At 32.7% G+C, this 14,432-nt stretch overlaps 1 protein-coding gene across 2 annotated transcripts; it reads right to left on the minus strand.

The window, feature by feature from the left end:
* Positions 1-7,016: 7,016 nt before the first annotated feature.
* LOC116113782 (nicotinate-nucleotide pyrophosphorylase [carboxylating], chloroplastic-like) lies at positions 7,017-10,907 on the minus strand. 2 transcript variants are annotated; one of them, XM_031399944.1, is made up of 11 exons: positions 10,835-10,907; positions 10,610-10,720; positions 10,373-10,515; positions 10,089-10,222; positions 9,953-10,016; positions 9,790-9,872; positions 9,139-9,222; positions 8,893-9,045; positions 8,534-8,710; positions 7,913-7,980; positions 7,017-7,368 (listed from the first exon to the last, which is right to left on the minus strand). In XM_031399944.1, exons 2-11 carry the CDS (start codon positions 10,666-10,668, stop codon positions 7,272-7,274), a joined length of 1,062 nt encoding a protein of 353 aa, XP_031255804.1. In that variant the 5' UTR covers positions 10,669-10,720; positions 10,835-10,907; the 3' UTR covers positions 7,017-7,271. The 2 variants fall into 2 exon arrangements, with proteins under 2 accessions (XP_031255804.1, XP_031255805.1); XM_031399945.1 differs by lacking the exon at positions 10,610-10,720 and having other exon boundaries at positions 10,835-10,893.
* Between the last annotated feature and the right edge of the window lie 3,525 nt (positions 10,908-14,432).

Here is a 14,432-nt window from a genome sequence, read left to right on the forward strand (position 1 = left end):
TCCGGCCATTTTCCGGCGGTGGTTACCGGAATCTGGTAAATGTGGATTGTTGAGGTGTTTTTGTAATTTTTAAAAAAATGTTTAGGGGTATTTAATTAAATTAACAAATTTAGAAGGTTTAAAAAAAAAATGAATAATATTGAAAGTAGTATTCCCAAAAATGAGGGCTTCGTTTGGTTCACAATTGGGTGTTTTTGGGAAAAGTTTTCTGAAAAAAGTTAAAAAAAAGTTGAATTGGGCGGGTATTACGATGTAGGATTTATAAATTAATAAAGTACCCCCTATATTTGTTTATTTACAAAACACCCCCTATAATAAAATCTTAAAAGTTAACAAAAACCAATGTCAAATACGGACAGCCGGCCACCACAGCCGGAGGGTGGCCGGGTTCACCGTATTGACGCATGACCACTGGATCTTGCCGGTCGTGCGCCGATATGGCCTTTGCCGGCCAGATCCACTGTGGATCTGGCCGACAAAGACCAGATCTACGGCCAGATCTGGCCGTATTTGCTTGTCAACGACGACCGTTTGTTGGCCGTCGTTATAAACTGTTACGGCCAAAGATCTGGCCGTCAACGGCCAGATCTTTGGCCTTAGATCTGGCCTTTTCCGGCCAGATCCACCGTGGATCTGACCGGAAAAGGCTAGATCGGCGCACTATCGGCCAAATTCAGCTGATAGTGCGCCATTCTAATAGATTCCGGCCATTTTCAGGCAGTGGTGGCCGGAATCTGGTAAATATAAATTATTGGGGTGTTTTTGTAATTTAAAAAAAAATATTTAGGGGTATTTAATTAAATTATCAAATTTAAGGGGTTTAAAAAAAGTTGAATAATATTGAGAGTAATATTCTCAAAAATCAAAGTTTTTGGGCGTTTTACTGTTTAACTTTTTTGGGAATACTAAAAGTAGTATTCTGAAAATTGAAACAAACGAAGCCGAGAGTTTTTGGGTATTTTACTGTTTAACTTTTTTGGGAATACTAAAAGTAGTATTCCCAATTTTGAACCTTTTAGTATTCCCAATTTTGAACCAAACGAAGCCCAGTTTTCACACATCTAATTTGTCTATGTAACACCACTCTTATATCTGTTTTCAAAAATATAAGGATAGTCAATGATTTTTCTTCAAATAGTAATGTATATGTATAATAAAATGCTTAAAAAGTCAAGAGAATAGATTACGCGAGAATTTTAATTCTTGAGCGATTTAGAAAACATAGGTGAAAGTCAAATATTAAAGTGGATTGACAAAGCAAAATGAAATTAATTTTTATAGTTTTTAACGATTAATTTGGTTTAAAATCACATGTCAAATATTAATGTAGGTTGACAAAACAAAATAAAAACTTTTTTTAGTTTATAACGATTAATTTGGTTTGAGATCGCATGTCAAATACAAAAAAAAAAAAAAACGTGTTTAAAATGAATTGTATCATATATAATACCAATCCCATAAATTATCAAACCAAATAATATATTAGATTTTTCAGTTAAGCGCTCAAGATATAAATTTTATCAAATCACATGTCAAATAATGTATAAAAAAAATAAAAACTTTTTATTTATAAACATTATTTGTTTAAGATAATGGTTTATAAAAAATCATATATATATATATACTAATCCATAAAATTTATAACCAAATAAATATGGTTATTTTCTAATCAGGATACTAAATATAAATTTTATCAAACCATATATATTCATAGTTGGATTCTTATATTGGATTAAATAGTATTACACCCATATCCATAGTGTTTATATTAGGGGTGTTCAAAAGAACCGTTCGGAACCGGAACCGTTGGGTACCCGGGTTTGGTTCTGGTTCCTACCCAAAACCGATCGTCAACGGTTAGGTTCTGGTTCCAAAAATCTGGAACCGACACGTACGGTTCCGTTCCGTTCCTACAGTCAAGAACCGGAACCGGAACCGAGAACCGGGACTGAAATAAATATTATTAAAGAGTGGGGGGGTTTTTGTAATTTACCTGCCACATATAAAACTCAGATTAGGGCAAAAAATTTCATTTTCTTTCTTCCCTTCTCACGTCTTCCTCTGCCTTGCTCTCTGTCCACTCACTTCAGATCAGGCAAAAACTTCAGCCTTTTTTTTCTTTAATTTTGTTGGTGAAGCGTGATCCTTGAATCTAGAAGAAGACACTAAAGCACTCTAATTTCTTAAGGTAATTTCCATTTCTTTCTTTTAATTTTATTTCTGATTTTATTTAACCATAAATGAACACTATCTCCTTATACTCTCTAATGTGATACTGATTAATTATTGTGTAAAAGTGGTTACAAGTTAGCTCTAGGTTTATTTGTGAGGATTTGATTTTATATATCTGTGCTGGTGCTGGGTATTGTGATCTTTGAGTATTGTGTCAAAGCCCGGACAGGACTTTTATTTTAAGAAATGTGTATGCGTGTTTGAATTTATTTTAGCCGGATGCAGCCCCACCATGTTGTGACCCGAGGAAACAGTCTGTTGTTCGTAAAGGTGCTCTGAAAACAATTCAGATATTAACGGAACGCGACAAGAACAAGAAGGTGACAAAAGTTTCAGGTCTGGAATCGTTCTTGCTGGATGCTGAAGCATTAGCATCAGAGCTGCAAAAAAAGTTTGCTTGCAGTAAATCAGTGGCAGAATTACCTGGTATATTCTTTCTTTCTATCCCCTCTATTCTCTGCATTGCTGATGTATATTATTTGCATTCTTTTATTCTTTCCCATTTCCATTCCACAATATTATGCGTAATTTCTAGTATTTCATATTGAGCTATGGGCTGGATTTGTATGCATTTAATTTTCTTTGATGATTGATTCCTTTAAAAGAAAGGCCAAGTGGTGTAAGCCAATATTCAAGAGAGTATACATGTCTTTTAAATTCTCCCGTCCAGTATACTGAAATAGAAAAGTAAAATTGAAAGTGGAGTCAGTAGAGTTTTAAACATATAATGGGGAGAAGTCTAGTATTTATGAGCTTGGCCAAGTATTGGGCTTCCTCGGGCTTCCATTCCTGGGAATTAAAGATGTGCACTTTTTCTTTATTCATCTCACAATTGGGAGATGGCAATGATTCTGTATTGGGGTTCTTTGCTTGTTGCTGTCTTTTAGGAATTTTTTGGAATGTCTTAATCAATTGGGTCAGATTTTGATTTTTTTTTATAGAACACAAGAGAAACAGCCCATGGCATAAGGAAGTTGCCTTTGGTCACTATGTTTATTAAACATTATATGTATGTTAAATTCTTTGAAGTTGAATTGGCAAATTTTTTGCAGGAACAATGTCATTGTGAATAGCCTCCTACAACCAAATTATACAAAGAGAAGAAAAGGGCAGCCTGGGAAATTCACTGGACAGGGGCAGCAAAGGAAATGCAGTTTCCTTAAAGACATTTTGGTGAGCTGAGGAGTGAAATCTGTTTTGTAATTCATCGTTTTAGTTTTGGAGTTTATATTTGAATTTGTGATTTTCAACGGAGTATTGTATTATTTTAATTTTGGAGTTTGAAATTTGAAATTTATAATTATTTTGTTATACAAGTGCCAAGTGGGGGGTATTTGTAAGTTTTTAAGAGTTTTTTTTGTTATTTTAAACACTTGGGGGACAGAAAATAAATTTTACAGGGTACCCAGAACCAGAACCGGAACCGTTGTTACAGGTTCTGGTTCTGGGTATCTAGGAACCGGAACCGTCGGTTCCGGTTCTGGTTCCAAAATTCAAGGAACCGTCGGTTCCGGTTCCGGTTCCGGTTCCTTCCAAAAGTGCAGGGTACCCGGAACCGAACACCCCTAGTTTATATATGGTCTTGATGAATTTATATCAAAACTTCCCAACCTGTAAAATCATCAAACCAAATAATAAATGTTAGATTGAGTTAAATTATTACCTTATATTATACTTTACACCAAACCAACTACTACTATTTAATTATAATACCCAAAATGGGAGGTCTAAAATGCAGTTAATTAAAACCATGAGCTCCCATAGTAATTAAATTAAAATGCTTAATTAGTTGAGATCAATCTAAAACTTAATTAGAAAGAAATTAAAAAAAAAAAAAATCAAACATTAAATTCTAAAAGGAATGAGACCAAAATTCTACCAATGAGCCTCTTGATTTTGACCCTTCAAGCGTCCTTTGATTAAGAGGCATTATCGAAAGTGATGGGGACTTCACTATTTTATTTTATTATAATAAAATTATAAATTATAAGTTAGGTCAGCTTTTAATTAATTAATTAATTAATATTTATTTTTGCAAGTTTTGGCATGCCAATATGTAGCCTTCCCCATATAATTTAATTAATTTAGCCCACCAGAATCAATTTATATTTTCTAAAATAATTAAAACCATAATCAATTATTTATGACAATTAATTAATTTAGCCCACAAATTTTTAATATGAATATTGGTCAATAATCATTTATGACAATTAATTAGTTGATCCAATATGTGCATTTTTTAGAAACTTTTGAAAACTTTAAAATGTGCTTGTTTTAAGACAATTGCCTTCGAAATTTATGATTTTATTTAAAAAATAATTGTATAAAAAAAATGAGGTTTTATTTTTTAACATAGATAGGGTTAAATAAAACATGATTTTCGTTTTATAGTGCGATAAAACATGAAAATAATTTTAAAACGATAAAAGTGTCCGCACCTAACTACATATATAAGTTAGGTTGTTGGGCAAATGGGCAGTGTATCGTTTGAAGGAAAACTTTCATGATCAAAGATCGTTGTTTCTAGTTTATCAAAAATTGTACTATTTGATAAATCGTTCAAGTTTCAAATGTTTCAGATCAAGTTTAACCCAAAAAAAAAAAACAAACTATTACATTTAAATGATGTCATTTCTATTATATCATAATTATATAAATTGTATTAAATCTTCGACCATCTAAAATATTTTAATCCGACAATGTATATATAAACGTGCTAGTTTTACAGAACTCTTTTCTTTACTACGAAGGCATCAAGTAGACAAAAGTGGCCATATATTTTTCTAAAGGGCCAAGTCATGTTGCACAACTACTTAACCTTTTGTCTCCTCTTTCTGTCTTTCTTAGTTGGGAGTTCTAATCCATTACCTTTTAAAAAAATATATATATACAATTCTTTTATTTATACTTTATCCATGATTATTATTTTACATCAATATAAATAATCAAATATTTTTAATAAAACACCACGTGCTTGTGAATGTTTCAAGTTTATCTTAAAACATAATTGCCCTTTCAAATAAATAATTAAAGTAATTTTCTTATATCAAAAGTTCGTGATGTTTCGCCTTCGGTTTATGATTTGATCACAACAAATAAAGAAATTTTTTTTTTTTTTGTTTGGTTGCAACTTAAAAAAAAATAAAAATTATGAATTAGTTCATTACGGTAAGTTTTTTAAAACCCTTTTATTAATTTAAGACTGAAAAACTCTTTTAAATTCATCTAATCAAATAACTAACAAATTCTATTTTAGATTTACTCCAATAAACTCGATTTTAATAATTTATTAAACTTTATTGAAAGAAGCTGAACCAAACAAATTATAAAAGAAATATGAAAAATTAAATAGAATCAGCATGTTAATTCAATTATTCTTCTAAATTTGTAAAAGAAAATTTAGCGTATGAAATGAGTGCGTGACAAAAATATTAAACAACAAATATTTTAATAATTATTATTTTTTGTTTTATATAACAATTTTACCTACTCCGTAGAATATTTGACAGTTTTTATGTCTTATTCAAGCCCTAGATTGTGCATTAAATACCGTAATTTGATTCTCTTTGTCTAATCTAATGCTTAATTCATAATTAAAAAATAATAATATCTCACATTTCCCATCACATGTTTTATCTTAATTGCAACTGAAAAAATAATTATACATTTAATTAAATAAAATAAAATAAATAATCACCAAAGCAATTTGGAATCTTGTCAGACCTTATTTATTTATTTATTCTTATTTTTCGCGTGTTGTGTTGAGACTCTTGACTAACCCTTGAAATTGGAAATTCTTTGTCTTAACACTTAACTTCTGATTTTAATAAATAATTATATATAATATTAAATTGTAAAATTAAAAGTATGACGACCTTCATGTGAAAGGTCATATAAAGCTGCAGAAAATTCCAAAAAATCTGAGTCATTTTCTTGATAATAACAAACAAATTTGATAATTGATTTCTTGTACTGTAAAAAAAAAAAAATCAGATAGACAAATCCCATTTAGTTTTTTTTATCCAAAAATTACAAATACAATTCAAAAATCTCCAAAAAATGTTTATGAAAATATTTTAACTGATTCAATAAAACAAAACATATTTTACTCCCTTCACAAAAACAAAAAATAAAAAATAAAAAATTGAATTTAAATTCTACCAAAAGATTGTTTTCGAAAACATTTTAATTGATATATCAATCGAACGAAATTGTATTTTACTCTTTTCATAAATAAAAAAGCTGTATTTAAATTTCATATCAAACGTTACGTTTGTATTAAACATTTTACCGAACTGAAAAAGAAATATGATTAAAATGAAAAAGAAAGAAAGAAAGATGGATAGGTCATTTTCCAGAATATGAATTTAACCTTTTTGTGTTTGACCAGTAAAGCTTTTTGCATAGTTTGGTGACCTTCATACGCCAACTGTAACATGGGATTGGGGGGCAGAATAAAAGAAGAATTCTTGAAGTTGCCTTAAGGTTTCAAAATGCTGAATAAAAGTGCTTTCATTGTTTTCTGAAAATGTTGCCTAACTTTGATACCAAGCAATTCCACAGCAGACTTTATTATCATTATTCTGCCTTTTTTTCAACCTCACATTTTGTTCAAAGTCAAGATTTTAAACTATAAATAACCTCAGTTAAAAGCTAATTCTAAGTTTTAGCTATAAATCGCCATCAGAAAGTGTCTTCGATGAGCAGTAATAACAAAGTACGAGAAAAGTGTAACTTGTAAGCCTGCTACAATGTAAACCTTTTCAAACACAATTTGCTTCAGCTTTTGGGAAACGTTAAAGTAAAATGCCACCACAATATATATTTGAATTATTGGGTTGAATACTTACATATTTGCGGATGTATTCGATGCGAAAGAGGTTGAATGGTACAAAAATGTCAACAAAAGTGTCAGTTTTCCCTGGGGCGAAAAAGACTAGGTTCTTGCTCTTCTTTCCTTATTGTGGACGAAAGGAGAATGAAGGTGTTGACTGTAGAATTTTCCTGTAAAAAGGAGTATATAAGATGTAAAAAGAGTTTTATGCTCGTTTTGTACGCCTTCCGACTTGAAGTGCTAATTCTGTGTCGATTTTGAGGGAGATATCAAGCGCTTTAACAGAATGTGTTAGCGCACCACTGCAAAGTTCAGGACATAGTAAAATGAAAACCATAGAAAGGAATTATATAATAACTTGCTTAAAAGACAAATGCATGAGATTCCATACAAGAAGTTGTATGAGGAAGGAGACCACCAATCTTCTCAAACTTTAATAGATTACGATAACAAGCAGAAAATAACAAAGTCAGTGATCCCCAATTTCTCCGTGAGTGTTTTATAAGTAACCCATTAATTTAGGATATATAACCTTTGTGCATGAAGTGCGACATAGTGCTCTCTTTGGCTAAAACAAAACAGCAATACTACCCACAAGCAGATATCATTCCTGCTTGATTGTGCACACTCAAGTTGCATATCAATGTTCCAGAAAGTAATGATCAATATTTCTAACTGAAGGAGCAGAACACCATGCTCAATGGGTAGTAACTAGCTACTTTTTGTTATGAGTAATATTAACTCAATAACTTTTGCAGGCCTTAAATTCCCCGTTTAGGACAAAAATTTACATTGTGCATGCAGAATAGCATCAATCAAAGCCTCTACAAGAGTTGAAAATTTTACCTGGAGATGTAGGTCACCCCAGTTTGTCCAATTTTATGAACCGTTTCAATAGCAACATTTCCCGATGCCTTTGACCATAAAACAGATAAATCAGTTTCACCTCATAAAGCATGCAAAATAGTATCAAAAGCAACAAGCAGTTGTCCAATGTCAAAAGCCAATTATACATTCATGATATCTGGTGGGACGAAACTTGATGCCCCAAAAGAACAAGACGGCTTGTATAGGAATTTTTAGATAATGAAGCCTTGAAAAACAATCATTACTGCAAACATGATTCATGCTGATAACCAAGAACCCCTATAAATATTATAACCAGAAATCTCTCGGCATGTACATAGGGTAAAAAGCCCATACTAAAGAAGCTTAAATTTTGATTGAGATCTTCCATGATTTAGATTAAATTTTTCTCCTATTCAAAGATCACAACACCAAACAGACAAAGCACCTTTCTTACAAGGTGGTGTAATAAATTAAACATTAGCAGGCTGTCTAGCAGGAGGATAGTCTACGAACAAAGTAGACATCAGTAGTGATTGTTTATCTATATGGATAACTAACAACAACACTGCAACAAATAAAACACAAGAAAATAAATGCACAACTGCAACTAAGAGGTACCTCAGTCTCAAATCTGCCATTAATCAATTCCACGGCTTCTTTCAGCATCGATACATCAACATCTCCATTTGGTAGTGGGACAACCATATTGTCCAACATTATCCTGGTGAGAGAAGTCTTTGTTTCTGATGCATAATGTAATACCTCCTTTACCTCCTCAAACGTCCTGGTCTCAACCTAAAACAATTTGTGGAAAGAAAATATAATTCACATAATCATACAAATCTACACACACACTCCACCAAAGTATTCTAGAAAACTTTGAGGATTAAAAGGGGAAATTAGTTTATAAATTTTATAACAAAATTCAAATTCAAAAGACAAGCAAAATCAAGATGCAAGGTAGATAATGAAATTACCTCAACCTCCATTTGGAGATTCCTTTTCTCTAGAAACTCATCAACAGATCTGATGGCATTCTTTATCCCTCCAGCTGCTGATATATGATTATCTTTTATCATCACCATATCAAATAAACCCATTCTGTGATTCCGTCCTCCACCAATTAGTACCTATAAAAAGAGAATTTCCACCACAATAACCAAATATTATATCAAACTCAAAAAGATTTTACACCTAGTCAGAGATCAAGGAAAGGTCTTCACCGCCCATTTATCCACCAAACGTAGACCTGGAGCAGTTTTTCGTGTCTCTAAAATATATGCAGGGCGTGCAGCATCGGCCATTGCCTGCAGAAAGCATAAAAAATATTTTTCATGTCCTGCACGTCTAACAAAGATATAATAGCAGCCAACAATTGCTAGGTCCATGACTTCATTCAATTCACTGCAACCCTGAAATCTATTCGCATTTTTTCGATGAAAGTCATGCTATTATCTTCCATTATTAGTTCTTGATTGTACTTTATCTAATGTTCTAATCTTTTAAACAGGTGCATAGGGCTTATTCTCTTAGCGACAACAATAGCCAAGTATAAGACATCGAAAGGTAAAGCAGTGACTAAAACTTGCAAATACTACAAAAAGCTGCGACTAAAACTTGCAAACTACTACAAAGGATATAGAGAGAATTGAGCCCCTCTTTATTTAAATATATTTTCGTTTTTCACATAGTGAGAATACACACTCACACACCACTCTCATCCTCAAACCCATCAACTTGTCCACTTACATGTCCCAACCACAACAACAAACAATACTGTAAATAAGAATCATTATGATAGCCACACATAAGTTTCTGAGACTAATTGCTTGATTTCAATTTAAAAAAAAAAAAAGTTCAAGAGTAAAAAAGACCTTAGTCAGAGTCGCTATCCCACTCATCCGCTGCATAAAATTTAGCACCACTCTTTCAGCAACAACAATGCTGTGCGCCCGTCCTGCATACAAACAAAACAAATAGTTAAAACATAGCATATCAATGATTATCTTCAAAACAAATTTCTTTTTCTTAACTCACCGTAAACTTTCCCAAACTGCAATCCTTTACGAACGTAATCACCATCTTTTTGGGACCACTCCACCTGATAAAAAAATATACATTAATACTGATTATCAAGCATGGAAACCAAACACCAAAGCATGTACTTCTATACCTTCAAAGAAGGATCAACTTCATGAAATACCATCTCCGCAAGTGCAATTCCAGCAACTATACCATCCTCCTTCACCAAGAAATGCGCTTCCACTTCCATATCAAATGGAATAGTTGCCAAACAAGTTACATCCCCTGCAATTGAACCACAAATGTCACCAAACACAAAAACTCTACACTAGGATAAGCACACACGGCGTGCCACATCAGTGCGAGTGGCTTGTAATCACTCTATGATCGGCGCCTGTCCCACTGAAAGCTTACACAAAGATAATCAAAACAAACCTCGATCACCAGCATCTTCAGCAAGGGCGAGTTTAATGACACCATTCAAATCATAAGTTGGATGTGAAGGAGGCTTTATTGCCATGGATTCAACAGATATACTAAGAGTTTTGCTTTCAATTGCAGACATTCTAACAATTGGCCTACAATAAATAGATAAATTTACTTACATTAGGTTCAATATCAAGCAATTCTTAATGTTTTTTTCCGTTTTGAAAAAGAAAATGAGAGACAAACCTTGAACTTATACAAAAGCGAGGCAAAATTAATGGAGGAAAAAATAAAACCCTAGGCATTAATTGCTTTTGAATTCAGTAGCTTTAAAAACAAGAGAGCTTCAACTGTGAGCTGCGCGCCATGAAACAATAACCAAATAAAAATAAAAAATAAAAAGAACGAAAAATTCGAATAAAACTCATTAATAAAAAGAAAAAATAGATAAATAAATGAATAAGATTTAACCTGATAGGAGAGTTGTGGCGAGTTTGCCGGAGAAGAAGACTGGAGTGAACTCTGCAGTCTGCGGGCTTTATCTTAAACAAATTAAACAAATTAAACTGGACTTTTCAAGGCGACAGTTATTTGTAACCACGATATGTCGTTTTTGGAAATTTAAATGTGTGACATGTCGTCCGGACTTCGTACGTTGTACAACGACGTCGTCTTCTCGCAAAGGTAACGTTTCGTCGCGCCCACGTAGTGTAAAAACTTTTTAACCCAAAAGGTTTGAGAACTATCATTTGAACCCATTTACTTTGGAAAGTGATAGATATACCAAATTTTTCTAAATAAGGGAACACTTCTAACAGCCTTAGATATTGTCCGTTTTGTACAATCTAGCTACCACGAGTTTATTTTTGGATTTCTTTCATTCAAAATGTGTCTACTTAGTTGAGGGATCACTTCAATTTATAAATTAACCTAGATTGTCATTTGTTACTGTTTATTTTGGGCCACTTAACCCGTATAAGTTTGCTTTTAAACTTCTTTCATTTAAAATGTGGAGCTCTTACGTACCTAATCAATAGTTTTAAAGTTCCGAAGAATTAGTTAAAGTATGTATAAACTGACACAAACACCCCCTCATAAAAAAAAAAAAAAAAATGTGTCTACTTAGTCAAGGGATTGAACCGATTTATAAACTGACCCGAGGTGATTGTTGGATACACGATTACGGCATTTTAGAGATTGTTGAACCTTCTCGAGAGCCTACTCCCAGAGTTGAGCAGAAAACACGACAATGTGAAAGGAAAAAAATGAAATTTATTAATAAAAAGGTCGGCATGCTTAAAAGGCTGCATAAGGGACGAATTATTAATTTCCACTTGTTTTTTTCCAGATTGGCTGCTCTTCCATTAATTTTTCAATACAAGGACTTCCACTTCACTTCTTCAAGTTATTCAATAACATCAATGATAACCCCACCACCACCACCCTCAAGTTCTCTGCACTCAATCTTTGTTATAAATATCTTTGTGGCAGAAGGAGATATAATAGAAAGTGTTAAAACATGTCATACTGTTTACGGAAACGCGTCAAGGGTTTGAGAGTTGTTGCGGTTGTTTTTCTTGTGTTTTTGTTTCTGTTTTCAGGTAGAGGGTGCAGCAGCAGGATGAAGCAAGTGAAGAAGATAACACGGTTTGGCAGCATGATTTCAGAGAGGCTACCGAAGGGACCAGTGCCTCCCATAGCACCTTCTCCTTGCTCTAATTATCATAACAGTTCTGATGATGATTTCACTTGCCCTTGATAACATTTAGAAAAAAACAAATTAACTCACTTCTGAGATTGAGTTGAGTTGAGTTGTTACCATTGATTTATTTATTTGTGTACAGGCTGTCCATGCCCATGAAATTTCTGAACCATTATTAGGAGATAGCATTCTTCTTCTTCTTCCGTGCTAATTTCTTTGTTCATAAGCCGAATGTATTATGTTGTCTGTATACTTATATAAAGATTTTATTGGTTATGCAAACGTGAACCTGACATTTATAGCTTGCACCGACGAGATAGTTTGAGTTGTAATATTTTTCTGATCATCGACGCCAACAATTTTGATAAATTGTTAACAATCTTGTGACTCCATTTGGTGTCATAAGATATATCTATGATATTTCGGCAAAATCATGTTGTATCAATGTAAAATGTTATGTAGAATCAATGTTTTAATGTGCATCAAACACATCTGGAAAATTACACATCAGTCCCTACCAGTTTGAAATCCAGCAAACACACCCCTGCAAATTACACCAGTCCCTGTAGGTTTGAAATAAAGTAAACACACCCCTGCAGCGTCTATACTTTTTTTTTTTTTCTCTTTTTCCTTCCTCTTTTCTTTTTCTCCCCCTCTTTCTCTTTGTCTCCTCTTCATTTCACCAGATTACGATGCTAGCTTTTTCCCCTTTTTTTAGCTGTTTTCTCATCCAAAATCACCCCCCGTCACCACCATTAGAACACCCACCCTTCCCACTTCAAAACCATACCTTTTATCCCCTCTCATCAATTTTCGATCGTCGGCCACAACAACCGCATTGAGGGACTACCCTTAGCTGATTTTCAACCGTTTTAAGTGACAACAACCGCAACCACCACCACCCTTAGACTTGCCAACTACTCCCCTACAAAAGCCCCCAAAATTCCCAAGCCATTCCACCCACCAATCATCAGCAATCACAAGCTAGGTTTTCGCCGTTTCTTGGCCAAATTTCGGTGATTCTGGCGACCAAAACTCAATCTGACACCACCTCTCGACTCATCGTGATCCATCCTTCAAAGTCTCCTTAACCTCGATTCCTGTTTGGTCACTGAACGTCAGCCGAGAGCCGCGATTTGAATTGTTTTAGTGTAGGATTGATTAGATTTTCAATTGATTTTATTGGTTTTGGCTTCCTGGTTGCCTTGTGCTTGTTTTGGTCGTGTGTTGTTGTGTTTTCTCTGGATGGGCATGGGTTGGGTCGGGGTCGGGGACCCTTGTCTCCGAGGGCTCAATTGGGAAGCCCAAGGGGATTAGTCGAATTCGACCCGTTCTCGAATTGGGGATTTCGAGGAATCCTCAAATCCAACCCACGGGGATTTCAGGGAATGCCCAAATAAAAAAAAAAAAAAAATATATATATATATCAAGTGATACATATACTAATACTATTATAGTATCATACTTGTACTATATTAATATTGTTAAGAGACTTTATATCCATAATTATTTTAGGTCTTATAAAAAAATATGTCTCTTAGGAAATGATACATTATATCTATTTGATAAATAATAAATTATTTCTATTTAAGATATAATTTTTTTAAATCTCTTATCAAATTATTAAATAGAATTTAAGATAAATTCTAAATAAATAACTATAGTTCTATTCGTTACGTCATTACCATAATTTATTATTAATTAATTTAAATGACTTAATGCATATATATTATGTATTTATGTTATTAATATTTACAAGTTATTTGAATAAAAAATATGTTATTATCATATATATATATATATAGTCATTTACATATATATTAAGTAATTTATATATGCATATTTAGCTTATTATATTTAATATAGACAATTTCTCTATTATTACTCATTTATGTATGGGTTTCACTGAATGTTTCCACAATTATATTATTATAATCACATTTGAATTTGATCAATTAATAATGTGAAATAATTAATTATTAAAGTAGTAATTTCTAGACAAATGTGTTTTTCTTTTACATTCTTGTTATATGATACAATTTATTGTGTCTCTTCATCTTTATAATACAATGAATGAATTCTTTGAATATAACATATAGTTCCGCTTCCTTCTTCAAATTAATTGATAAATTTATTTTACAACCATTTTAAATGTCAATTTAAGTAATTAATTTGTTCTTGTATAATTTATGGCTCCCTTGATTGATTTTCAACTATTCAAATTAATATAGGATTAAACGGACTATTAATGACAATTAGATTCTAATCAAACACATCCTTGAAATATTTCATCAGTCCTTGCCAATTTGAAATCTAGCAAACACACCCCTGCAAATTACACATCAGTCCCTATAGGTTTGAAATAAA

Source organism: Pistacia vera, unplaced genomic scaffold (assembly GCF_008641045.1).
Source record: "Pistacia vera cultivar Batoury unplaced genomic scaffold, PisVer_v2 Contig690, whole genome shotgun sequence".
NCBI lineage: Eukaryota > Viridiplantae > Streptophyta > Magnoliopsida > Sapindales > Anacardiaceae > Pistacia > Pistacia vera.

What these genes read in the sequence shown, in the direction of transcription:
- LOC116113782 (XM_031399944.1), bottom strand. Translation starts at nt 10,668, where the DNA reads ATGCCTAGGGTTTTATTTTTTCCTCCATTAATTTTGCCTCGCTTTTGT. An exon ending in CGCTTTTGTATAAGTTCAAG is followed by an intron (nt 10,516 to 10,609) that starts GTTTGTCTCTCA and finishes TATTTATTGTAG; the next exon opens with GCCAATTGTTAGAATGTCTG. An exon ending in GGGGTGACCTACATCTCCAG is followed by an intron (nt 7,369 to 7,912) that starts GTAAAATTTTCA and finishes TGAACTTTGCAG; the next exon opens with TGGTGCGCTAACACATTCTG.